The sequence below is a fragment of the Miscanthus floridulus genome, chromosome 2 (genome assembly GCF_019320115.1).
Source record: "Miscanthus floridulus cultivar M001 chromosome 2, ASM1932011v1, whole genome shotgun sequence".
NCBI classification, from domain to species: Eukaryota; Viridiplantae; Streptophyta; class Magnoliopsida; order Poales; family Poaceae; genus Miscanthus; species Miscanthus floridulus.
In genome coordinates, this window is record NC_089581.1 from 164,965,432 (window position 1) to 164,992,488 (window position 27,057).

Here is a 27,057-nt window from a genome sequence, read left to right on the forward strand (position 1 = left end):
GATTACTACTAAGGCACTGTACATCTCAATCTTTAAAGAGGAACGATGTTGGAAATGAATTAACACGGTAACATTTAGCCGTGTTCTGTTTGCTTTCTGCTGGGAGAGCATGGGACTGAGTGGAGTAGTGGACTGACCGGTGACCGGCATCGTCTCCGGCTCTCTGGCCTGTGCGGCTCTGCTCATCTCCAACCTGGAGAGCCCACCAAACCCAAAGCCCAGGCCTCTCCATCCGCACCCGGCCGCTCCCCATGTCGTCGCAGTGCCCCTACTGCCGCGCGTCGGGTCCGGCGCGGTGCGCGACGACGCAGCCGCCGCTCTCGCGCGCCGTGTCCGAGTGCTCCGCCTGCGCCCGCATCGTCGTCGAGCGCCACCTCCACACGCACCCCTTCTTCCCCCTCCTCCCCTCACTCCATCCGCTTCCCCTAGTCACCCCCGACCTCGCCACCGCCGTCGATCCCGCCCCCTCCCCCTCCCCCGGCGACGAAGATGACGAGGACCCCTTCCTCCCCGCGGGCTTCGTCTCCGCCTTCTCGGCTTTCTCCCTCGAGCGCCACCCCGTCCTCGCCCGCTCCGCCTCCACCTTCTCCGGCCTCCTCGCCGAGCTCGAGCGCGCGCTCGCCGTCGACTCCGCCGCCGCGGCCTCCAACCCGGACCCCGCCGGGCCCATGGTCTCCGTCGACAGCCTCCGCGCCTACCTCCAGATCGTCGACGTCGCCTCCATACTCAGGCTCGACAGGGGCATAGCTGACCACGCTTTCGAGCTCTTCAAGGATTGCTCGTCCGCGACCTGCCTCAGGAATCGGAGCGTCGAGGCGCTCGCGACCGCCGCGCTCGTACAGGCCATCCGCGAGGCGCAGCAGCCCCGGACGCTGCAGGTTGGTTTGTGATTCGCACACGCACGCCATGTGTTTGTTCTATTGCTCTAGTGCAGCAGAGATGGGTATGCCAAGCTGCGAAAGCATAAGCATGCGTTTATTCAAACAATTCGTATTTAGTACTGGTTATAGGAAAATTATATTTTGGAAACATAAAATTTTGCTATTTCACAAGATTTGATTTCTTGGAATTGGGGATTGTGTGAGTAAACTCAAATATGCTAATGGTTTCAATTCCAAAAGATATGCTGTGCTTGCCATTAACATTGATGGCAAAAAAAGTTAGTTACGTCACTGTATGCAGACTGATGTTGTAGCTAATACTTATCGGGGTATCTTTAACCCTGTTGCGAATACCTGAATTCATCCCAAACCATTTTAATATTGCTTCATTGACAGCCAATGAACCAAATGCTTGTCGGCTCAGTTATGTTTGATTTTTTTTACACAAACACTTGATGTAGCATGCATTTCCGTTTAATTAATGCTATATTGGTTGATTAGACATTGTCTGCTACTTAGGCAAAACCCAAGAGATCTCTATGCTAACAATCTACCTCAGAAATAGATAGCAGGAAAAACTTTAAAAATACCTGGCAAATATCTGACACTTGGTATACTATTCATGTCACACTAATTTTACCAATCACTACCAATTCACCTTCTGTCTTATATGTGAACAGGAAATCTCTACTGCTAGCAATCTTCCTCAAAAAGAGATAGGAAAATACATCAAAATACTCGGCGAATCTCTGAAACTGAGTCAACCACTTAACAGCAACTCAATAGCTGTTCACATGCCCCGATTTTGCAGCTTGCTCCAGCTGAATAAATCTGCTCAGGTATCAGATGATCTGAAAAAAGTTACTGAAGCATTACGCCGAAAATAAATACCCATTTTTAATATGTTGTATGTCGACACTTCAGGAACTTGCAGCTCATATTGGTGAGGTGGTTGTTAATAAGTGCTTCTGCACACGGCGGAATCCCATAAGTATATCTGCTGCTGCTATCTACCTTGCATGTCAGCTTGAAGACAAACGCAAAACTCAGGCAGAGATATGTAAGGTTACGGGCCTCACAGAGGTCACACTACGCAAAGTGTACAAAGAACTGTTGGAGAATTGGGATGATTTGCTCCCCCCTGACTATACACCTGCCACACCACCAGAGAAAGCTTTCCCCATGACCAACATTTACTCAGGGCGCTCAGCAAGTGGCAAGGATCTGTATCAGGATAAGATATTCGAGAGTATTAAGCAAAAATGCCCTGAGCCTGCAGAGCCTGACCACATGGTCATCGTGAAAGAAGAGGAAGACAAGAAAACGATTGCTCTTGGTCGTCCACCTACAAAACCTGAGGCTCATGAGTTAGGCAAGGCGTTCCGGCCACCAAATGCCCCTTTCTCGACGTCTCCTAAATCTGATCGTGACAAGACGGAAACTAGCGTTCATGGGTTCAACCTTAATGAGGTATCATGTGCGATGGATTCTGATAGAACAGACATCACAATGGAGCCAGTTTTCGGTGATCGATCGTCGAATGAATCGAATGCGATTCCATCTCCCAACAGGCAGCCTTTACCGTGGCAGTTTAAGCAGGGGGCACCTTCAACTGGTCCATCATATTCAAGGCTTCGCGAGCAGCAGTCGGGCCTGGATCTTGTAGCTGCTCTGAAGGGGACTGGGAAAAGGAGTGCTGGGGATGGTGGTGATGGCCGGGATAGAGAAGGGAAGTGAATAGTTGGTGCTTTGCAGATGTATGTCTGTAGTAGAGTTAGTTTGGCCACCTATATGGCTCTTGTCATTCTGTAGTTCTTTTGCCTCGTGCCGAGGCTGTGAAATGTCACTCCAGACGCTTTAGCTTCTGTAGTAAAATTTCACTAGTGTTTCCGAATTATTTACCTGACTAAGTTATTATCACTATGTTTCATGCAATGAAATGTAGTTCCTGTAATCCTATTATTTGAGCACTGGTATGGCCGTATGGATAGTCTATCCAGGCAAGAAGGTAACTACTGATTGTTCCTTTCCTTCAAACGATGAAGTTTATGCCAGGCAGATCGACACCGTAACTTGCATAGTTTTATCTGAAGTCACAGTAATATCCAATTCCATGATCTTCTTTTCTGAACAAATCATTCATGATCTTCTTTGAAACTAATGCTAGAGGAGATGAAACTCGTCCAAGTTTGCCCTGGAGAAACGAAGACACCTCACTTTGAAAGTAGCAAAGCTGGAGGGGCTCAAGCGCAAATGCTCCCCGAATCGGATAATACGCCGCGATAGCGAAGCAGAGGTCTTCCAAAACCCAACGCGGCAAACGGCTACTGCTCCTTCCTCATCCTCTTCCCCTCTCCCTCCCCTCGCCATGGCCGTCCCCACCTCCACCTCCTCTTCGCTCCCACTCCTCTTCCTCCATCGCGGCACCGCAAACCCTAGCCCCGCGGTTCTCTCCTTCCCGTCCTCCCTCCGTGGCGTGTCCCTCCGCTCCCGGGCCGCCGCCGCACCGCCTGCAGAGACCCTTTCTGACGACGGTATCCCCGACGCGCCACCGGTACGTGACTATACTGATATTGCCGTGTGATTTCGAGCACGTGGAGTCCAAAACCTGTGAGTTTCATGGTGGCGGACCGGCGTGTAGCGGTGTAGGTATTCGCGGTTCCAGGAATTCTGCGTGGGCTCTGGTGGCTACAATTACATGGCGCATTGGTTTCGCACCCGTTAGAGCTTGTTCATTCGGTGACTAAAATTGTTACTCTCGTGCTTCCAGGAAGGGGAGGGAACGGGAATTCCGTTGCCATCGTCGATTGGGGATGATGGGGAGCAGGTACCTTCCCTAATAGCTAAAAGGTCCCAGATTATGTTACTGAATATTTTCTTCTAATATTGTTGCTTCCATGATCGAATGAACTGTGAAAACTTATTACCATATAACTTGTTTCTCTTTTGTTGCTGTATAGTATTGCACATTTCATTTGTAATTGTATAATCAAAATAAATGGAGAGCACGATGTGCTCTGGGTGTTTGTGTAAGTGGCATTTAGAGATGGGTCAGGATGCAACGGTGCTACTTGGCATGGTTACATTAGTGGAGTAAATTAATCCCATGACTCAAACTTTGTTCGGAGTGTTAGAAAAATGACATACTATATCACAGTTAGCGCATTTGTTTAAGCCATTAATCTTACTGTAAACTATTGTTCATGTGAGTGTGATTTGGACTTCGGAAATGATGTTTTGTAAAAGTCCATGTCATGTTGACAGTTTAGCACCCTTAATGCTTATGCATAGTTACCAGCCCACACTATTAAAGAAACTATACATGAAATATCGTTTAGTCTGTCCTTCAAGTCATTCCTATTGAACTGGAATGAGGATATCTGAGGGTCTATGGTGGTGTACCTTTCCAGATTCAACTTAGCGCTTGAAAGCTTGCTGGATGAAACTTTCAAAGTTTTCTGCCTATTAATGCTCTGTTCCTCCTTGGAATTATTTTGTGTACTTGCAAAATGGTGGCACCAAGTGTTAATCAGTAAGAGATATCCACATGTCCAATGGCCAATGCTCTAAACAAGTAGGGATCCAGAGCAGTGGAAAAAACAATGTCTTATCAGTAAGAGATGTCCACTAGTAGTAGGTTTTATTCCTGTCATTTTTCGTGTGTTTTTTGGTTCAGTTTCCTGCTACTGTATGGTTGTTCTTTCATTCAATATAAACAATAGAGCAACTTACGACACAGGGCACCTCCTTTGCTCTAAGCCTCTAAGTGCTTGAAGCCTTGAAGTCCCCTAATTAATTTGTAATAGGGAAAATAGGAACTCTCGCATTGAATCAAGATAAAGGGAGGAGGATATACACTATTCGTTTTGATGGGACCTGATTATAAGGTGTTGATTAAAGGTCTATGCATGTACTACCATTGCTACAGTTGTACTAAATACAAGTATAGATATTCTATCCTAGTTGTGCAAGCTGTCATAAGCATGCGAGTTTTGTGTAATATACGTACAATTGTGTAAAATATTTTTACAGACAAACATATGTATAGCAATATCTCACTTTTTTCTCAGATAAAGGAAAAAATCCAGCTTCATCTCTTGTGACCAAGAGAATCAGACCAATTATTACACCAAACTTAATTAATAAAACGTGGCTGACTCATGACTCAAGCCTGGTATTGTTTGGTCATACAAAGGACGCAAAGAAATACATAGTGGCCATCTCATGTGCTCGGCAAACATGGAGGATGCATTCCTTGTTGTTGCCACATGCCACCTCGCTGTAATTGCGCCCACTGCTGTAACCAAAGTGTTCCCCTGAACAGTTAGCAATATCTAGTGGTTGTGTTTAAAATTCGACATGTTATGCCATTCCTCTTGCTTGCATAACTTGGAACCTCCTTGGTACTGTCCTTAAACTGTTGGAGTTGGAGTGGCTTCCTCCATTCTAAAATAGATGTTGTCAATGTATGTGCTCAACCTTTTATACCTGTATAAACTTATTTACTTTTCTCACATGGAAATGGTCAATTCAGAAAAAAGGACAAAGGTGTGTTTTGAAGATCATGTCCAAAATGACTATTAAGTACTCCCTTTGTTCCAAATTGTAATTTGTTCTGGCTTTTCTAGATACACAATAAAAACTATGTATCTAGACATAGTATATGCCGAATCGCAAAAAAAAAAAAAGACATAGTATATACCTAGATGCATAGCAAAATCTACGCACCTAGAAAAGCCAAAACGACTTACAATTTGGAATGGAGGGTGTAGCAAAATAGAACAGAGCTAACACTGTATAATCTGCCATTGAGGTTACTCCTTGCAATTGTATGTTTACTTTGCTGCTTCATGTTTCTGCTTGTTAAGCATGTCCATCATGAATATTTGTGTGGAACTGCTAGAAAAGAAATTGTTACAAGGCCTTGTGCACAGTTGGGCTCCTCTCATAGTGATTCTTTAGATGTATCACAAGAGAAAATAGTGATAATAAACAGATACGGAGAGAAACTTGTTGGTGTTTTGCATGAAGCTGGATCTAAGGACCTTGTAGTGTTGTGCCACGGATTTAGGTCATCAAAGGAAAGTAGAGCTCTGTTAAGTCTTGCTGATGCATTGACATCAGAAAATATCGGCATATTTCGTTTTGATTTTTCTGCAATGGAGAAAGTGAAGGTACTTTTGAATATGGCAACTACTATAAAGAAGTGGACGATTTATGTGATGTGATCCTACATTTCAAAAAACACAAGCTTGACACCCATGCTGTTGCTGGCCACAGTAAGGGAGGAAATGTGGTTATCCTCTATGCATCCATGTATCACGATATATATAAAGTTATTAACCTGTCTGGAAGGTTTAATCTGGAACGTGGAATTGGAGATCGTTTTGGAAATGATTACATGGAAAGGATTAATCAGCATGGTTTCATTGACGTGGAAGACAAAACAGGACGTATCATCTACCGCGTGACCAAAGAAAGTCTGATGGATCGTCTTAAGACAGATATGCACTCTGCATGCTTGTCTATTGACTCAAACTGCAGGGTGTTGACAGTACATGGTGCTAATGATGATGTTGTGCCATCAGAGGATGCTCTAGAGTTTGATAAGTATATAGGCAACCATGAATTGCATATTATTGAAAGAGCTGATCATAGATATGCATCTCATCATCTTGAATTAGCTGCAGTTGTACTGAAATTTATTAAATCTACATGAGGGTAGGTGGAAAAAACGCAGCCATGGCATACCCTATTTTGCCCCAATATTCTTTTTCTGCCAATATTCTTTGTAGATTAATTTTAGTGAACTGTTTTATTGAACATTTATATTTTCAGAATATTACTATATTTGGCCCGGTTTTTATAATATACAGGGCAAATGCATACACTTGCCTTCACAAATTGAGCTTAACTAACTTGATGGCATTAATGTGTGTTGACTCCTGCCAGCTATTAGTTGACTGCATTTTGTGGGAAAACATAAGCATGTCTGTTGCACAGGAAAATGAAGTTTTATAAGTTTTTTCTATAGGAAACATATTTAAATATTATATGACCTTGCTCTAAATCAACCGCATGTTTTTATATCTTCACTGTCCAGTTTGCCTGCAGAAGTTGCTCATCTCTCTACGACTAACAACTCTTTTTCTGAATGTTATCTGTTCTCAGCTCGCACCCAAGCAGAAGATCAGAATCAAGCTGCGGTCCTACTGGGTGCCGTTGATAGAGGACTCCTGCAAGAAGATAATTGAAGCTGCCAAAACAACCAACGCAAAGACCATGGGTCCCGTTCCTCTGCCCACTAAGCGGAGAATCTATTGTGTGCTTAACTCTCCTCACGTGCACAAGGACTCACGGTTCCATTTCGAGATCCGGACGCATCAGCGGCTGATTGATATCATGTATCCAACTGCCCAAACAATTGATTCACTGATGCAACTCCAGCTCCCTGCCGGTGTGGATGTTGAGGTTAAGCTATGATTCTGTTGGAGCTGAACTTTTCAAAGTTTTATGTAACGTGGTACTCATTTTCTGCAGCTTTTCTCTTTGATCCTTTTGTTGTCTGGGACTGAGAAATGTAGAGCCTGTACTAGGAAAGAAGATATTCAGATTTGAATTGTCTTGCATTTGAAGTATATTGAATGATATGGTCCATATTAGTTGTATACCTGGATTACTGTACTGACACCACTAATGTCTTCAAGCAAGTAGAACTTGAAGACATCAGAACTGAATCGAGCGAATGATTGGCCAAATTCGTAAGCTTCTGATAAAAGCTTCTTGTCCCAGTAGGATTGGTTGATTCGTCTGGATAAGCAAAATACTCTTTCGTGCTGGTTGCACTGATTCTGGGACTCAACAGACCGACGAAGCTTTCTAACTTGTAAAGGTGACTTTCTTTTTTTCTTTTATCAGAGGTCTTTTTGAGCTCAATTTCTCATTCTAAACTATTATTTAGTCAATTTTATAGGTAAACAAGTAGCAGTTGTAGATCAATTAGTTTTTTTTTTTGTTGAGTAGTTCTAAAACAACTATTTTTTTTTATTAAAGGCCTGTTTGGACCAGTAATGCTGTGGGTAAGACATCCAATCGTCCAGACGCCCATGTTGGTGGGTATCGCCTGCCCGAACGCCCAACACTATCAATCGCACGGTCGCTCGCGTTACTAAAAAAAAAAAAATCAATCGCACGGTCGCTCGCATTGCTAATATATATCTCTCTAGATTTATGGCGTATATGGCCCGACGAAGTATATGTAGATAGAGTATATCATCATACTAGACCATCTAAGGTACCATGTATGACAAGTATATATGTATACTTAGAGTATATGGTTATACTTATTTTATATGCTACTGTCATAGTATTATATAATATATTAAAAATATGTGCTCTTTTGAAATTTTTTTCACATAGTAAAGATTTGGAGTATCTTAATATTAGTATGTCAACGTACTCAAACTGATAAATGAGTATGTACGCATACGCAACATGATTTATTGATTATGGGAGTAACTACTCCCGGGAGTATATAAAATGCACCATATATATATATATATATATATATATATATATATATATATATATATATATATATATATATATATATATATATATATATCCGCTCACTTTCCTCTCGAATCGCCGCCACGCCCGCACTCCGCCTCGTTGCTGCCGCCTTTCCCCGCCGCTCACCCCCTCCCACGACGCGCACGCCCGCCCGCGACGCTTGGCTCCCCATTCCCGAGTCATACTCCATCTTGCGCCGCGCCGCGCGCCTCATCTCCTCCCCCATCCACACACACTACCGCGTCTGTCCCCCCTACCCCACCGCAGCCCGACCGACCGACTCTGATGGGGTACATGATGTAGGCGGTGGCGAGGGTGTTAGAGTAGCCCACAGCCTCGGGGGTGGCTTGGGAGACGACGCTCCTCGCGGGGCCCCTCTGGGCCGCGACCCTTCTCGCCCCCCCCCTGCTCGGCTGGACCTCGCCGTTGCCACTCCAACGCCTCCGTCAGGGCAGCCTCCATCCACTCCTTGTCCTCCTCGCCGATCTACCATAGTTCACCACCAGGTAGGCCGTGGCCGCACGACGAACGTTGTGTTTCAAGTGTTTTCGGACCTTTGTTTCAAGTGTTTTATCTAGATATTGAAAAAAGTAGATCTAGAATATTGTATATGTTACAATGACAAAATACACATGTTGAAGGCTATGTTTCAAGTGTTCCAGGTGTTTCACATGTTCCAATGGCTATACACACATGTTTCAAGTATTTCATCTGTTTCAAACGTATGTTGCAAATGTTTCATCTGGATGTTGAAAAAGTAGATCTGGTGTTGCACATGTTGCTATGGCTATACACGTATGTTTCAAATGCGCGTTTCAAGTGTTTCATCTGTTCTAGACATATGTTGCAAGTGTTTTCATTTGGATGTTTTGAAAGTAGATCTCGGAAGAGCACATGTTGCATTGGCGGTGGTAGCTGGCGGAGCGGCTAGCCGCAGCTGCCCGCTGTTGCTGCTAGTGTGCCGCCGTGGGTCACCGTGCCGCCTGCTTGTGTTGCTGCTACGTGCATGCGGGCGCGGGAAACAGAGCGGGTTTGGAGTGGTCCCCGCCCATGCGTGGGCATGGACGAGCGAGTTGTGTGCGTTGGGTCCAGGCGCGGGAGTTTCGTACGGATAGACGTGGCCTCCGGAGTGGGATTGGTGCGGGGCGAGGGATCTACGTGTGTGTGTGGAAGCACTGTCTGACGCTAGCGTCCCGGATCGGACGTCCGGGCGCTAGCAAGTCCTGTTTGGTTGCATAGGGGCATATGGATAATTGTTAGCCTTCTAATTTTTAGTCCTAGCCCCATCTAAACATGGGCCTAATAGGTAAGCTAAATTTTTAGCCAAACCTTCAACTAGTTGTTAACCAACTAGTTAGTCAAACCCAACTAATTTGGGTTATTTTTTAGCCCTAGCTAATAACTAGCCTCAAATTCAATACAATACACTATTATCTGGGTGGGAACAAGCTTAAACTTCCTGTTGCAAGTTGGAGTGAGCAGTAAGGCTTCCTAGATAATCACACACACAAAAAAAAAAAAACCGTTTCGTTCTATCTTGAACTTTCCAAAACTCAGTAGAAAAAGCTCTCCTTGTCATGAGGCACAATCAAACTTATTCAAAAAAAATTCTTTTCAAAGTTGAGTACATTTTCAGTTGACTAGGGATGCTGTTTTGTTTTTAATAGATCAAGTGATATTCGTTTTTTCTGAAGAAAAGGAAGGCATAAAGTTGGTCTTTAGCAGCCCCAGCCTTCATAGTCCATGTTTCTACATCCTCTTTCCCTGTCCGAAACGATCGAGACAAGCGTTGCTTCGCGAGTAATAAAAATCCATAAATTATGCTTGGGTTGGGAATGGCCCATATGATCTTGTCTTCACGTTTCAGTGCTTTGGCCATCCTTTTCTTAATCTTTCGGCTGCTTGGTCACTAGAAGAGTCAGATGCTAAAAGTAAATCTGGTTAGAGCACTGAAGTGGCATATGCTAGTCTTCAGTTAGAGTAACCCAACGTCACCATCGACTTACTCATTTCATTATAGCACCATCTTCTGGGTCGTTTCAGTACATTTTGAAACCCATAACATAGTTATATTATTTCTGTTGGATGACTTGACCTTCTCATGTTAAAGGAAAAAATAGCTGTTTTTTTCTGGATATAGTAAATAAATAAAAAAAGATTTGATATAGTAAATATCAAGAAATTAAAAAACAAAGTATTTTACAACCGCCTCATATAGAAAAACAAACTTTGATATAGTAAGAGCATCCAAGAGACTCTTTATATCTTTCCTAGTTTACATGAATAGAGATTTTGATGAAAAAATACCCTCCAAAAGCCTCTTCAATTGGATATCTAAATATATATATCCTCTATTCTGAATTTCTCGCTAGCCAAAGATAGAGAGCGAGAATGACTCTGTAGACTGCGCACAAGATATAGAAAGGTTGTTGAATAGAAAACGATTTTTACTCAAATGACTCTCTAAATGATGATTTAGAGAGTCGCTCGTAGAAAGACTATTGAAGATGCTCTAAGTACTTTATTCCTGGTGGTCGCACTGATCTGGAGATTCAAAAGACCGATGAAGTTTTCTAATGTGTAGGAAGGAGACTTCTTTCTTCTTTTCTTTTGGAGTGTCTTTTCGAGTGAGCTACAACTGATCAATCTCCTTGTTGAGTCAATTTTGTAGATAACTACCAAAATCAGTAAGTACTATAGTTCTTAAATGAACTTAGTTATTGACTAAGAAATACAAGAATACATGAAGACAACAGAAAAAAATCAGTATGATAAACTATTTGGGTGGGCACAACCTTAAATTTCCTGGTGCAAGTTGGAAGGAGCACCGAGGTTTAGAGAAGATTATAAAAAAACAGTATTACGCTAGCTTGTGAACTTTTCAAAACTGTAGTATGAAGAACCGAGCAAGGCAATCAGGGGTGAATGGGAGCCAATTCAAAATTTCTCTCGAAATGGCCGTTGTCCCAACATCACCCTCCAAAAACAGAAAATGTGTTGCCCTCGAGCTAATTGGTGGCTGGATGTTCATTAGAAACATAACGGAACACCACAACGATGGAAAACAGACACAACACTAAAAATCCAAAAACGTGCTCTTCACCTCTATCACAGAGAGGCAAGAGACCAACTCAAAACCCTCGAGCCTACCGGTGACTAAAGAGTTGAAAAGTTCCTTTTATAGCAGCAAGCCAACGCAACTGACGGCACGCGAAACGAAGCAACGAGACGCAAGAAACGACGAAAACAACAGCTGCTTACATCCCCAATTACATATTGAAGCCAAACTCTGACAAGTCACTGTTTCTACTCAAGTTCAGAATAGCTCAAGGCTAATTGTGAGAAACCTACTTTTGAATTTATCTGTCCAAAAAGAATTTCTGGTTGGATTTGTCCTTTTGTTAACTAGGGATCTTTGAAATATAGTTGCTGGTGGTGATGGCACGTCAAGTTGGCTGCTTAGAGTAGTTAGGGACATGAAGCTATCACATCCCCCTCCTGTTGCTACTGTGCCTCTTGGAACTGGAAATGACCTCCTCTTTTCATTTGGCTGCTTGGAGTAGCTAGTGACCCGAAGCTATCACATCCCCTTTTCATGTGTCTGGGAAAGTTTTGTTTTTTATGAATATCTTCTAAATTCTTTGATTCACCTGCCGTTGTTTTCTAATAAAGATTGTAGCTATGGATAAATGGACACCTCTGGCAAAATTAAGACTATTTCTATTGGCATGTAACTTGTTTGGTGAACTAATTTATGATTTGACTTTAACATAAATACAAAGGACACAACATCAGTTTCTTAGATATGAACAATTGACCTTACATACATAGTGCAAGATCAATAGCAAACTGTATTGTGATGACAAATATATAATGGACTATTTCTTGGTACAGGTTTAATATTGGTCACTGAGTCGAAAACTAATTCCTAGAAAAAGCAAAACCGTATTCACTTTTAGTGTAATAACAAACTTTGCTAATACATTTTCATAAATGAATTGTGTTATGCAAGAAATATTTATTTGGTTGCAGATTATACATGTATAGAATATGTGTAGGAGCATTGCCTGTGAATACAAGTACTGAAATACTTTGCAGGAATTGGTTGTTATCGACTCGTGTTTTTTTATAACGATATAGATGATAATGGTGTGCAATAACGTGAATGCACCAATCATAAAAATAATTATGTGCGTAGAAAAATATTGTCTTTTGGCTTTTACCGTAGCGTCAGCACAAACATATTACTAATGCAGAATAAGAGGAAAATGGAAAAATAAATAATCAAATTGATTCTTCTCAATTCTTATGGACTAGTCCTGGATTTTCACTGTAAAGCCAAAATACTAAGGATTATTAACCTCCAGTAATTTTATTATTTCCCTCCAAACTAAGAAAGTAATTCTGCGTGGCATTGAACCCCTAGCATACGCCAAAGGCGAAGGTAAAGCAAACAAGTTATGGTAGAACCGCCTAATCTAATGCCCTTCCAAGAGTACTTGTGTTACATTAGACATTAAGGGCCTGTTCGGCAGGACTGAAAAATACTGTTCCGGCTGATTGTTGTGAGAGAAAAATACTGTTCTGGCAGGACGTGAACAGTGATTCTGTGAGAGGAAAAACAAGTCAGCCGAACACGCTCTAAGTACCCAAGAGAGTGTACTAAATCGTGCTGTTCCGTTGAGCACATCCCAAGAGAGAACTCAAAAATCCACATTTTTTCATCAGGATTATAAATGAGAGAATAAAGCTTACAACATTCTTAAGCCACTTCTTACATCACTTTATTACAGTAACATAATATTATCTCAATTGATTATAACAGCAGAATATAACAATGTTATCAGAGTTACAGAGGAAACAAATATTAATTTAACGACATGGTGGAGATTAATATAGTGGACATTTATATATAAGAGATGCTAGCAGATTTTACATCTTTTCTTATAAAAATCTTTAGTAAGAATTATAAATAAACACTACGGTCATAGCATGAAGGAATCCCCTCTAAGTCCACTAGGAGGTTTCCACACACAAGAGTCAGCTCTAAGTATCATCCGATCACCTACAATAGGGGAAATAAAACCCTGAGTACTCGATTGTACTCAGCAAGACTTACCCGACATGAGAAAAATAAAAAGACTCCAAGGCTATGCAAGGCTTATTTGCTTGTGGGTTATTACGTCTGCGAAATCAGTCGACTTCTACCGAATCCTATAGCATAGCCATCTACATGATTCTGACAAACTAGTACGACTCATATGATAAGGATATATATATATATATATATATATATATATATATATATATATATATATGCAAGTGAGTTTTCATTCAACTCCTTAAAACTTAATGCACAAGCATAAAATAAAGTGTAGAATAATAGGGATTATGCACCGAGGCTTGCCTGAGCAAGATATAACCAAGGATTAGCATTCCATCATGGTGACACGATCATTAAGGCACCATCTTTTCTGCTACTTCAGTCGACTCCATGATCCATTCTTTGTTCCTATTATAATATATGTGGATACAACGCAGAGACACAATTAATCAACGGTAACCGTAACTCTTAAAAATACGATTACGCTCCACAAGCTAACAAGATAGCTTTAATGACTAACGTACTAGTCTACATATCCACGTCGTCAAGTAAGGCTTCGCCTCCGAAAAAATATTTTAGTTGTAAAATCCCAAGGCGTTTCAGCATTTTATTGATTAAATATATATTTTTGAACTATGGCTCATTTAGCTACCTTAGCAAACTAATTATTATGGAGCTACAAAAATTACAGTGAGCAACTAATAATATTAAGAATATACTATGAAAGTTTCAGAGCCAACACTTTCACCAATTTATCACCAAAATTCCTATAAGTTTATATCTTATAATATTAAGCATATCAAATTAATTAGATAACTCCTAAAAATATTATAAAACTATATGAATAAAATATACTAGCAGATAGATCATGATTTTAGGAACCTAACAAAATTAGTTTCATAATTTTCGGTTAACTACACAATTTTATATTGAATTTTCAAGTTTATTTTAGAAACTAAATTAGAAAATGCTTTAGAAAACAAAAAGGGTCGGTGGCAAGCATTCGGCCCAGCAGACCCGGTGGCCCAGAGCGGGGCACAACCCACGCGTGAGATGGCCCACGGTGGGGTGCCCACGCTGGCACTTTAGCAATTAAGCCCTCAGACTTTTTTCGAACCACGACTTATTTCTAATACTATTTCTTCCTTTCTCTGACGAATTCACTTAACCCCTGGATATTTCCAAATTTCCTCACGTGCACCTACGACAATCCCATGCATGGCGCACGTGGCGAGCGATGGCACTGGGCGTCCACGTCGGCCACCAGAGACCTACGTGGACCCATTTAGCAGGTCGATCACCATCTACGGCTAAACGCGTAAGGATGGATGACGGTTAGGGACTTGGAGGTGCACTATCGTGGGCTACAGTGGCGAGCGGCTATCCATGGTGGTGGCGCGACTGTTCCGGTGGCCTAAGTTTTATTGGTGTGGTAGAGATAGCAGGTAAGCACCAGTAGCTCACCAAAAATCGTGCTGCGGTGACGGTTGAGGCGGAGGCGTGTTGAGGTGGCCTGGCAACGCTGAAATGTCCTTGTTTGATTTTGGTAATTGAGTGACAACCTAGGTGAACTAATTGTGTTTATGTGAGATACACATGTGATTAGTTCACAGGTACATGTGTGTGAGCAACATATGCCATAAAGGTGAAAATGGCTTGGAGATGTTGCAAAGCTCACACATGTGATGATGAAGGAGCTTAAATGCACATGAGACATGACATTGAGTCATATGATCAAGGTGGAAAAGATCAAGACAAGACTTGGCTTGATGGACCAGTTGCAAGCGTGAAGGGCAAGTCGAAGGCTTTGGAGTGATGAACCGTGTGGCGGTGAAGCTTGAGCAAGACTTGGCGTCGATGGACGATGGAAATGGTGAAGAGCAAGTAAAGTCAAGATCGATGAACCAATATGACCACGTGATGATATAAAGTGGATCATATATCATTGTTGATCATGTTGGTGCATGTGTTGCATCAACATTGGAGGAGATGGAATGGAATGCGCAAGGCAAAGGTATAACCTAGGGCATTTCATTTCACCGGTCATATGTGTGTAGAGAAGTTTATGACCGAGTTTAGAATAGATGTCCGTACTATCAAGAGGGGCAAACTCACTCGAGTGATCTAACTTTGCATCGTCGCTAGGATCGAATGGCATGGCAAGTTGAGTGGCTAACATCCTTTGAGAAATGATTGTGAAAACCTAACACACATACACATGGTGGTGTTTACTTGGTGGTGTTGGCACATTTACAAAGGAGATTGAGTTGGAGTTGATGTGGATCAACTTGGTGAAGAAACTCCACCGGCGGAGTGTCCGCCCGTAGAGTGCGGACAGTCCGACGGTGCCACCGGCACCCTACACAGAAAAGACAAAGTCTCACTGGGTGCACCAGACGCTGGCACTAGTAGTGACCGGACGCTGGCAGGGCACATCCGGTCAGGATGACGCATGGTGATGCAGGAGCTAGAGTGTGACCGGACGCTGGGATGCGTCCGATCACGTGCTACCGGACGCGTCCGGTCAAGGTCGGTACCTTACTGTAAACGACCAGACGCTGAGGGTCCAGCGTCCGGTCAGTTGAAGCTGCTACGTCTGGTCAGGTCAAGTGACCATTAGAATCGGGACTCGTGGCCGTCTGTGGGTGACCGGACGCTGAGGTCCAGCGTCCGGTCAACACGATCGGAGCATCCGGTCGACCCGACAGTTGCCTAGTAAAGGGGTAACGGCTAGTTTAGCCCTTGGGGCTATAAATAGAAGTGGCCTTCGGCCATGGTTGGTGCTGAGCACCTTGGAGGACTTTGTGTCCATGCTTGAGAGTGCTTGGGAGCCCTCCATCTCACACATACTTGATAGTGATTATCCGATTGTGTGAGTGAGAGATTCTAGTGCGGTTGCATCGTGAGGTTGCATCGAGTGGCACTAGGTGATCGAGTTGCAAGCCGATGGTGCTTGTTACTCTTGGAGGTTGCCACCTCCTAGATGGCTTGGTGGTGGTCTCCGTGGAAGCCCGCAAGAAGCTTATGCGGCGCTCTGGAGAAGTGCTTTGTGAGGGGCATTGTGCTCGCCCCGCGGGAGCCACGAAGAACAACTTTAGTAAAGCATGCCATTGAGCTACCCTCACTTCTGGGGTAGGTTCTTGCGGCGCCTGACGTGCGGGCTTGGCGGGTGATGCCAATTAGCCGCCGAACCACCAAGTGAGCGGTCGACACAACGGGAACTAGCGTATTGGCAAACACGTGAACCTCGGGAGAAAAATCATCGTGTCATCCTTATTCTTCCCGTTGGTTTGCATCCCCGTTACATAAGCTTGCGATTACTTTCATATACATTGAGCTTGTGTTGTTGCTTTTATAATTAGTTAGCTTGTGTAGCTTGCTAGTTACCTTCTTGCTTGTGTAGTATAGAAGTAGCTCCTTTGTGTGGCTAATTTGGTTTGTGTAACCTTGTTAGTCACATTACTTAGTTTGTGTAGCTAAGTAATTACGCTCTCTAATTTGACATTGGTTGCCTTGTTATTGAGCATTGCTAGTGAGCTTAGCTGGCTTTGTGCTTTTGCTTACTAGCATGTGTAGGAGCTCCCTTGTTGCTTAGAGTACTAGTGGTATAGGTTTGTGTGACCTTGCTTCTAGAATTGGCTAGGAGAGCTCTAGCTAGCCCGGCACCTTTGTTGCTTGATTAGTATCTTTGCAAGGTGCTAGTGAACATAGATAGAGGGGTGGTGTCTTGGCTAGTCCGATAATTTTAATTCCGTACTTGTTTCGGTTAGCCAACGTGATTAAGTTTTAAAAAGGACTATTCACCCCTCCCTCTAGTCGCTATCTCGATCCTTTCAATTGGTATCAGAGCCTGGTCTCTCATTTGTGGTCTTCATCGACCCGAGAGGATGACGTCTAATGGGCTAGATGTTTGTGAGGCACATATTTTTTATGGCACAAACTTTGTACTTTGGAAAAATCACATACTTGATCATTTTCGTGTAAAGGGATCTAAATTTTGGTGGATTGTCACAAGTGGTCTCACCCATGTCTTGGACCATAGAAATCTCATCAAAGCTCAAAGAGTTCTCTATGAATTTGATGCATATGCTTGTTGTTTTCTAATGGATGCTTTAAGCTTTGATTTGTTGAAACAAGTAAACATCAAGGGAACCGCTCATGAGATATGGGAGTCCATCAAGGAAACCTTCGGTGATTCCTCCACATGAGATGATGGCAAATTCAAGAAGGAGGGTGAGCCCAAGAAGGAGATGCATGAGTATGTTGAGCATAACCACAATTTGGTGATTGTGGAAGATTGCTCCACCTCATGGTCAAGTGATGATGATAATGATCGATCTACTACAAGTTCACTTGACAAGGTTGATGATGATGCCACAAGTGTTGCAAGTGATGATGCTACCCCATGCACACTTGATGGTGATGATGGTTCATGCTCAAGCCATGATGAAGATGCTACTACAAGCTCTCCGACTACATCACCACATTGCTTCATGTCACAAGGTGACACCAAGGTATCAAATGATAATGTGGTTGATTATATTGATTCATATGATGAGCTTGTTAGTAGACTTGCTAGCATGACCATGTCTTTAGAAAATGAGAAAGCAAAAACATTGAAATTAGAAAATGAAAACTCATTTCTAAAGAACTCTTGTGAAGAACATAAGAAATTACTTGATGCTTATAAATCTTCACTTGATGAGCTAAAATTGAATCATGAGACACTACTTGCATCTCATGATGAATTATTAGAACAACATGCTTCTCTCATTAAAATGTTTACCAAGAAACTTAAAAATAATGAGAGTTCATCACATGGGTCAATTGATCAATCACATATTGTTGCTAACCCTTGTGATGTAGGCAAGAAGCATGTATCCACCTCTTGTGATGATTTATTAGATATGCCATGCTCTTCATAAATAGATGCTTGTTCTACTTCTATGTCTTGTGAGACTAACCTTTTGAAGAAGAACAATGAGCTCAAAATGAAGTGAAGAAATTGAGCAACAAGTTAGAGAGGTGCTATAACTCAAAAGTCACCTTTGAGCATATGTTGAAGACTCAAAGAAACTATGGTGACAAGTATGGCCTTGGCTTCAAGAAGAAGATGACAAATGGTGAAAGAAAGAGAGAGAGAGAAAGATGAAGAAGCTACAACAAAGAAAGCTCTCCCATACCATATGCTACAGGTGTCATGAAGCGGGACACCTTACAAATGATTGCCCTAACATTGAGAAGTTTAAGAATATAAAAGAAGAAGAGAGGCTAAAGCATGTCAAGTGCTTCAAGTACCGCACTTGGGGTCATCTTACCTCAATATGCCCAACCAAGCAATTGGTGAAGCAACAAGTGAAGCCTTAACCAAAGCCACAAGTTGAGCAAGAGAAAACACCCCAAGTTCAAATCAAGATCAACCATGAAGATGGAGGTGATTTGATAATAAAGAAGAAGAAAACTAGAAGAGGTGGAAAGGCAAGGCATCCAATGTAAACTCAAGATGCTAAGATGATGAGCAAGAATGAAGATGAAAAGAAAGTCTATGCTCACATCAAGTGCTTCAAGTATGGAAGTATAGGATACTTTGCCTCTAAGTGCCATACCAAGCTTGAGAAGAAGGCTCAAGCAATCTATGAGAGGCAAGGCAATGAGAAGCACCACATGAGCAAAGAAGAGAAGGATCAAGCAAAGAGAAAGTGCTACTCATGCTGGGAAAGGGGACACATGGCACATTCATGTCCCCTAGGTAAAATTTCTAAGCCTATTTCAATTGATGATCATGATATACTTAGAAAGGATGGTGATGGTACCTCTATGGTTGCTATTGCAAAATATCCCGCTACTCATACTAAGGCATCGTCTAAGTATGTTGCTCCTAATTTGAGAGGACCTAAAATTATTTGGGTACCATCAGAGAGTGGATGAATGTGTGTAGGTACCATGGCATTGGAGGCTTAATTCAAACTATTTTCATATTAATCATCATATGTTGAATCAAGTTATGAAGCTTAGTGCACATCCGGACCCAATGCCAAGAGAAAATTGAGTGAAGTCCAAGCGCTATCAACATACAAGTGCTATAATTCAAGTCGTTGGTAATTCATTGGATATTATTTGATGGCTTGCAAATATTTGAGTTGAAGCTTGCTAATTGGATGATCATAAGCCAACCAAGGTATATCTCTTGTTGATTATTTCATTTGGGTGCATATGAGTTGATTGAATTGGATAAATATGCAATGTTGCTTGCTATAAGTTGATTGAATGGATAATTGCTTAGTAATCAAGTTTGGATTGATTTGTGTTGGATAAGTTCATAAGATGACTTTTAGTAAGTGGTTTGAATGGATATATATCTTATGGAAGTATTCAAACAAGTTGCCTTCAAGTTTGATTCATATTTGATGAAGTATAGCTCAAGTGTTGAAATCTATCCTATATTGCAAAATCTGAGCTAGCTGTGATCTTAGCCATGTTTGAGTGATCAAAACTTACTGAATTGGCATGAAAATTGGTATACATGCTCTAGACTTATGGTATAAGATGCTGTAGAAATTTTATGAAAATTGGATAAGAAATGCTTTGGTTTTGGAGTGGATCTTGTCAGCTATAGTGCAGCAGTTTTCAACATGTAGCAGTGGTGGAAGAATTAAAATCTGATAGCAGTCTAGAAGTCAAATGAATCTCAAATTTTTACAGCTACTAGATAACTTAGTAAATAACATCTCCACCAAATTTCGTGGTATTTGGATTTGTATTTTGGGAAATATGCTTATTCCTTTAAAGGATACAAAATCTGTCAGAAAAGTGACAAATATTGAATTAATCTAGAGTCACTTTGATTGAAAGGTCCTCAAGTTAGAAACATGTTTACAAATGTTTGAGGTACCTAAGTTTGGTTTTGATATGATCTAAAGGCATAACAAGCAAAGAGTACAAGGCTATTTGATTGTGGAGTGTACTTTGCACACATTTAATACTCAAATTGGAAGATCAAGACCAAACTCAAGATGAAGTTGAAATTTAAGTTCTAGTGACTATTGGATATCATTTAGCAGAAAGAAAAGAACTTAAACAAGAAGAAAGAAAATGACTTAAAGAAGGAATCAAGGTTACTCATCAAGTTAAGTCCATCACTTGGATCAATCAATCAAGTTATTTCAAGTGAGTATCAAGAATGATTCTTAGAGAGAGGTCACTTCTCCCTAGTGTAGGGGCTTATCGCCTATGTGTAGGTGAACCAAATGTGCTACTTGGAAGGCTAACATAGAAGTGGTGATCCAAGAAACATTTGAGATGCTTAGTTGAAGCAATTAAAAGGGTTCATCAAGAAAAGCAAGCAATACCCAAAAGAGAGCTAATCAAGATATTTCAAGTAGTATTCTCAAATTGATACTCTCATGCAAGCATTAATCAAAAGATGAAGCAAGCCAACCACAACAAGAAAGTGCACTTGGTCATAAATGGTATTCATTTCATATGGGTGAAGAATGAAATTCAATATTGTTTCTATTGGTCTTCACCAAGCTCATAATTGGACTTCACATTGCTATTGGAGTAATGAATTGGAATCTATGTGACTATCCTCTACTCCAACATAGCAAAGGTATCATTGTAATATGCATGATCATCTCATCCCTTACTAGTATGCGGTTAGTGCATATAGTACATGCTTTATAGGATCATGCATAACAAATGAAATGTTTAATTTCATAGCCTACCACTATTGTTTGAATGATTACTTAATCTAGTGGTTAGTATATGAATTTGTTCATGAGCTAGCAAACCTAAGTACTTGACTTAATTTGGATTGCTAACAAGTGACAAGTACAACATTGACAAGATAACCCTTGCAAGAGGTGTAAAGAAGCTTGTCATTGGTTCAAACTGAACTTGAAAACTTAGGCAAATCATTTTAGTTCAAGTCAATCATAGAAACTCATGATAGTGATAAGAGTATAAGCACAAGACAACAATGCAAATGGATATCTAGTTTGTTTCAAATGGTATCTAGACTCAAGTATTTTATCAAGAATCTACAAATAATGTCTAGATCAACTCACAAGTGATATCCTATAAGTGGTACTCATGAAGATAACAAATGTTCAAGAAATGGTCTTTATTGATAAATCAAACAAGTGGTTCTATACTAGAAGATTCTTTTAAATGGTATTCACTTCCTACAAGTGGTATCTATACATAGTATCAATCATGCAAGATAATGGTTCCACAAGTGATCCTCAACTTTAAGTGATCATCAAATGAAGAATGCATCCCTCACCTATAAGAGCTCAAGTGTATCAAATGGATGACCCATGCTATCACATAGGGGGAGGTGTCCCACAAATTGATCACAAGATAAAAAATCTTACGTGTGGTATCTCAAGAAGCCCTACACAAGCTACAAGTGGTATTTACAAATGGTGTCATTCCAACAATCAAGTGACGTCCATCAAAAATATAAGATCCAAGCCTCAACCATCTACCCCAAATACATACCTTTGCATTAATGTGAAGCACACCTTTATGGAAATTGATGACAAAGGGAGAGAGATTGTACAAAGATATAAAAGCCTATATAGGGGGAGAGATAAATTGTGTAAGGGGAGAGATAAGTTATGAAAGCTTAGGAGGTTGGACATGGACATGGACAAAGAGGGAGCAACATTGAAGAAAAGAGATGGATCAAAATTCTTGGACAAGAGAAGCACATAAGTAGGGGAAGCAAGCTCATGAACTTTGATTGATTTGCATTTGATATGTGCATATTCGTGTGCTTGCTTGCATTGCATAAGCTTTTAAATTCAATATGCATGCTTGTGTGGTGTATGTTAGTTGTAGAACTTGAATGATGATTTGATAACTAGCATGCATAGAATGATAGCTAGACACTTGGTATGCTTTTTAAGTAATGCTAGTACCTTGCTTTTAATGTTGATCTCACAAGGTATCTAGTGTTTTTATTTCCAAGTGATATCTAGCTAACCATGGTGCTAAGGATAAACTTAAAGGTGCAACTCTGATTGGTACACGCTTCAAAGGTTTATTCTATACACCTTAGTATCATTTGGTAGTAATTACTCTCCTATAATTTAAATCTTTACATATGTGCAAACTTAAAGTCAAACACTCTAGCACATATGTAGGGGGAGCTAATACTACCATTTTGGGTTTGTGGTACTTGTCCAAAATCATTTTCACATGGTAAAATTGCTTGGGCAAGCAACATGAATCCAAAAGGGCTTAATTTCCATATCTTTGTAGAGTTGTCATCAATTACCAAAAAGAGGGAGATTGAAAGGTCCTTGTTTGGTTTTGGTAATTGAGTGACAACCTAGGTGGACTAATTGTGTTTATATGAGATACATAGGTGATTAGTCCATAGGTACATGTGTGTGAGCAACATATGCCATGAAGGTGAAAATGGCTTGGAGATGTTGCAAAGATCACACATGTGATGATGAAGGAGCTTAAATGCACATGAGACATGACATTGAGTCATGTAATCAAGGTGGAGAAGATCAAGACAAGACTTGGCTTGATGGACCAGTTGCAAGCGTGAAGGGCAAGTCGAAGGCTTTGGAGTGATGGACCGCATGGCGGTGAAGCTTGAGTAAGACTTGGCGCCAATGGACGATGGCAACGGTGAAGAGCAAGTAAAGTCAAGATCGATGAACCAATATGATCATGTGATTATATGAAGTGGATCATATATCATTGTTGATCGTGTTGGTGCATGTGTTGCATCAACATTGGAGGAGATGGAATGGAATACGCAAGGCAAAGGTATAACCTAGGGCATTTCATTTCACCGGTTATAGGTGTGTAGAGAAGTTTATAACCGGGTTTAGAATAGATGTCCGTACTATCAAGAGGGGAAAACTTATTTGCATATCGGTCATCTAGTGCCACTCGAGTGATCTAACTTTGCATCGTCGCTAGGATCGAGTGGCGTGGCAAGTTGAGTGGCTAACATCCTTTGGGAAATGATTGTAAAAACCTAACACACATACACATGGTGGTGTTTACTTGGTGGTGTTGGCACATTTACAAAGGAGATGGAGTTGGAGTTGATGTGGATCAACTTGGTGAAAAAACTCCACCGATGGTGCCACCGGCACCCTACATAGAAAAGACAGAGTCTCACTGGTTGCACCAGACGCTGGCACTGGTAGTGACCGGACGCTGGCAGGGCACGTCTAGTCTGGATGACACATGGTGATGCAGGAGCTAGAGTGTGACCGGACACATCCGGTCAAGGTCGGTACCTTACTGTAAACGACCGGACATTGAGGGTCCAGCGTCTGGTCAGTTGAAGCTGCTGTGTCCGGTTAGGTCAAGTGACCATTGGAATTGGGACTCATGGCCGTCTGCGAGCGACCGAACGCTGAGGTCCAGCATCCGGTCAACATGATCGAAGCGTCCGGTCGACCCGACAGTTGCCCAGTGAAGAGGTAACGGCTAGTTTAGCCCTTAGGGCTATAAATAGAAGTGGCCTTCGGCCATGGTTGGTGCTGAGCACCTTGGGGGACTTTGTGTCCATGCTTGAGAGTGCTTGGGAGCCCTCCATCTCGCACATACTTGATAGTGATCATCCGATTGTGTAAGTGAGAGATTTTAGTGCAGTTGCATTGTGAGGTTGCATCAAGTGGCACTAGGTGATCGAGTTGCAAGCCGGTGGTGCTTGTTACTCTTGGAGGTTGCTACCTGCTAGATGGCTTGGTGGTGGTCTCCGTAGAAGCTCGCAAGAAGCTTGTGCGATGCTCCGGAGAAGTGCTTTGTGAAGGGCATTATGCTCGCCCCGCGGGAGCCACAAAGAGCAACTTTAGTAAAGCGTGTCATTGAGCTACCCTTACTTCCGGGGTAGGTTCTTGCGGCGCCCGACGTGCGGGCTTAGTGGGTGATGCCAATTAGCCGCCGAACCACCAAGTGAGTGGTCGACACAACGGGGACTAGCGTGTTGGTAAACACGTGAACCTCAGGAGAAAAATCATCGTGTCAACCTTGTTCTTCCCATTGGTTTGCATCCCCGTTACACAAGCTTATGATTACTTTCATATACATTGAGCTTGTGTTGTTGCTTTTGTAATTAGTTAGCTTGTGTAGCTTGCTAGTTACCTTCTTACTTGTGTAGCATAGAAGTAGCTCCCTTGCATGGCTAATATGGTTTGTGTAATCTTGTTAGTCACATTGCTTAGTTTGTGTAGCTAAGTAATTATGCTCTCTAATTTGGCATTGGTTGCCTTGTTATTGAGCATTGCTAATGAGCTTAATTGGCTTTGTGCTTTTGCTTACTAGCATATGTAGGAGCTCCCTTGTTGCTTAAAGTACTAGTGGCATAGGTTTGTGTGACCTTGCTTCTAGAATTGGTTAGGAGAGCTCTAGCTAGCCCGGCACCTTTATTGCTTGATTAGTATCTTTGCAAGGTGCTAGTGAACATAGATAGAGGGGTGGTGTCTTGGCTAGTCCGATAGTTTTAATTCCGCACTTGTTTCGGTTAGCCAACGTGATTAAGTTTTAAAAAGGACTATTCACCCCCCTCTAGTCGCCATCTTGACCCTTTCAAACGCGCAAGCCACCGGGGCGACGGTGCTCCGGGATGGACACCCATGCGTCACCACATCTTCGGCAAGCGCCTTGGAAAAATGGCGCGAGCACCAGATAGAGAAGGTTAAAGCGAGCTCGTGGATATAAACAGTTGAACCCATTCTGACCTTGCTCCAATTTCACTAGCACGACGGCACACCTGGCCAGTAGCAAGAAAAAACACCGAATTGACGGCCAGTAATGCTTGGTAGGGCATGGGAAATGTGGGGCGCCTAGTTGACTTCTTATGCCACCTACTGGTGCAAGGAATCGAACTATGAAGCCCTAAGCTAGGCGAATTGGAGAGCGGAAAGGCAGAGCTCAAGCCGTGGTCATACCATGGAGAGGCACATGAGTGAGCACGAGCAGATTAAGATGGGCGGCTCCGATCGATAGCTGCAACACGAGCACACACGCATAGGTGACAAGATAGGGGAGGGCTTGGCACGACGCGCTTGAATTGGAGTGGCCAGACCCGAGTAGGTCGCACCAGCGTCGGCTAGCGGGGGCAAACACGGCAGAGGGACATCACCATCGCCCTTGCGATCGAGGTCATTGGCCCAGACACGGTGGCATTGGCACCTGCCTAGAGCCTCGACACAGTAGGTGAAACGAGGGGTGAGGCGAGCGCCACGATGGCAAGGCGATGATAGCAGCCTTGTCTCGACCCCCCGTGCGGCTCGGCGACCAGAGAGTGGTGCATGCACACAGTGATAGCGGGCTAGGCCATAGCCAGCTAGGACGGCCAACGCGAGGCCAAGGCGTTGCGTGGCATCACCCGAGCGCGCAAGCTGGCCAGCGGCAGCAGCCCGACCACGGCCTGATCCCGGCGCCAGCAGTGCCCACACGCGCGTTGACCGTGAACTCGAGCCAAGAGGTAGCAACTGGTGACGTGCATGTATTTTAAAGCGAAGCAAAAGCTGCTAACAATCACGATCGAGGTTCAACTAATTCCCCTAACCTAAAGCCGATACTAACACCCAACTGGCAAAGCAAACCTCACATCCAGAGAGCGACCAGAGAGGAAGAAAGGGACGTGCCAACATGAGTTCGTCACGCTGAACATTGGTTCGCGAACCGAGCACTAAATCATGGTTCACAGCGCGTTCTAAGGAGGTTTGGACAATTTTTACGAGAGCAACGTGACATCCAACACAACTTCGACCTACACCATGTTCAAGTACTTAGAAGCAGCCAACGGTACAAAAACATGGATCTAGTGTTTAAACATTTTAGTTAGAATTTAAATGTCAAGACACCATTGTCTTACTACTTTTCCCATACTTAGAAAAGTTAAGGTTCAATTCGAACTAATAGCCATTAACACTTTTGCTACAAAATTTAAAAGGCCTAAACCCTATTAACTGCTACCAACAAGTATTTCATGTAATAGTCCATACCTTATATTAACCCATAGGAACAAAATATTTAAGTATTAATTAATTATTTCTCCCACAATAAATCGCCAAAAATAGTACTTTAAACGGAAGTTCAAGTGTTTGTCGTCTTAACGAAAAGGGCTCATCTTAACTTCAAATTTGATTTTTGAGCTCCCAAGAGCACTAGTTAATAACATTTGTTTTCACAAATTAAAGTTGCATCTTCAACTATACCACTTGCTCATCCTCTTTACTTAAGTACTACACACAAGTTATATTTTTTTGTTTATATAAATGGTTTTTCGTGCCAAACAATTAAAACGACTTATCCTATTTTTCTCGTTAGGATTTTCATTAACACTTTTACGTACCAAGTAAGTTAACTTGGATATTGATTTGAGTCCACAAAATGAGTCACCTAGGATTCGCTTATCATTTCACGTGCATTATAAATTTTTAAAACTCGAAAACTTGTTTGGCTAATCCCTCTCGGACCTAAATCTCGGTGTTAAGCAAGCTCGTAACACTAGGG

General features: G+C 42.2%; 2 protein-coding genes and 1 pseudogene across 2 annotated transcripts; all 3 read left to right on the top strand.

Moving 5' to 3' along the window:
* The first annotated feature begins 93 nt into the window (after positions 1-93).
* On the top strand, positions 94-2,835 carry LOC136535575 (plant-specific TFIIB-related protein 1-like). The gene is made up of 3 exons (XM_066527872.1): positions 94-878; positions 1,562-1,720; positions 1,806-2,835. Exons 1-3 carry the CDS (start codon positions 252-254, stop codon positions 2,616-2,618), a joined length of 1,599 nt encoding a protein of 532 aa, XP_066383969.1. The 5' UTR covers positions 94-251; the 3' UTR covers positions 2,619-2,835.
* Positions 2,836-3,166: 331 nt separating this feature from the next.
* Positions 3,167-7,538, top strand: LOC136535579 (small ribosomal subunit protein uS10c-like). Its single transcript, XM_066527874.1, has 3 exons — positions 3,167-3,435; positions 3,652-3,708; positions 7,053-7,538. Exons 1-3 carry the CDS (start codon positions 3,250-3,252, stop codon positions 7,362-7,364), a joined length of 555 nt encoding a protein of 184 aa, XP_066383971.1. The 5' UTR covers positions 3,167-3,249; the 3' UTR covers positions 7,365-7,538.
* LOC136535576 (uncharacterized) lies at positions 3,738-7,046 on the top strand (annotated as a pseudogene).
* Positions 7,539-27,057: the final 19,519 nt, after the last annotated feature.

Excerpts from the sequence above, each read along its gene's own strand:
- LOC136535579 (XM_066527874.1), top strand. The coding sequence starts at position 3,250 with ATGGCCGTCCCCACCTCCACCTCCTCTTCGCTCCCACTCCTCTTCCTC. Across the intron at positions 3,436-3,651 it reads GTATCCCCGACGCGCCACCG|GAAGGGGAGGGAACGGGAAT; the intron begins GTACGTGACTAT and ends TCGTGCTTCCAG. Across the intron at positions 3,709-7,052 it reads TTGGGGATGATGGGGAGCAG|CTCGCACCCAAGCAGAAGAT; the intron begins GTACCTTCCCTA and ends ATCTGTTCTCAG.
- LOC136535575 (XM_066527872.1), top strand. The coding sequence starts at position 252 with ATGTCGTCGCAGTGCCCCTACTGCCGCGCGTCGGGTCCGGCGCGGTGC. Across the intron at positions 879-1,561 it reads AGCAGCCCCGGACGCTGCAG|GAAATCTCTACTGCTAGCAA; the intron begins GTTGGTTTGTGA and ends ATATGTGAACAG. Across the intron at positions 1,721-1,805 it reads AGCTGAATAAATCTGCTCAG|GAACTTGCAGCTCATATTGG; the intron begins GTATCAGATGAT and ends TCGACACTTCAG.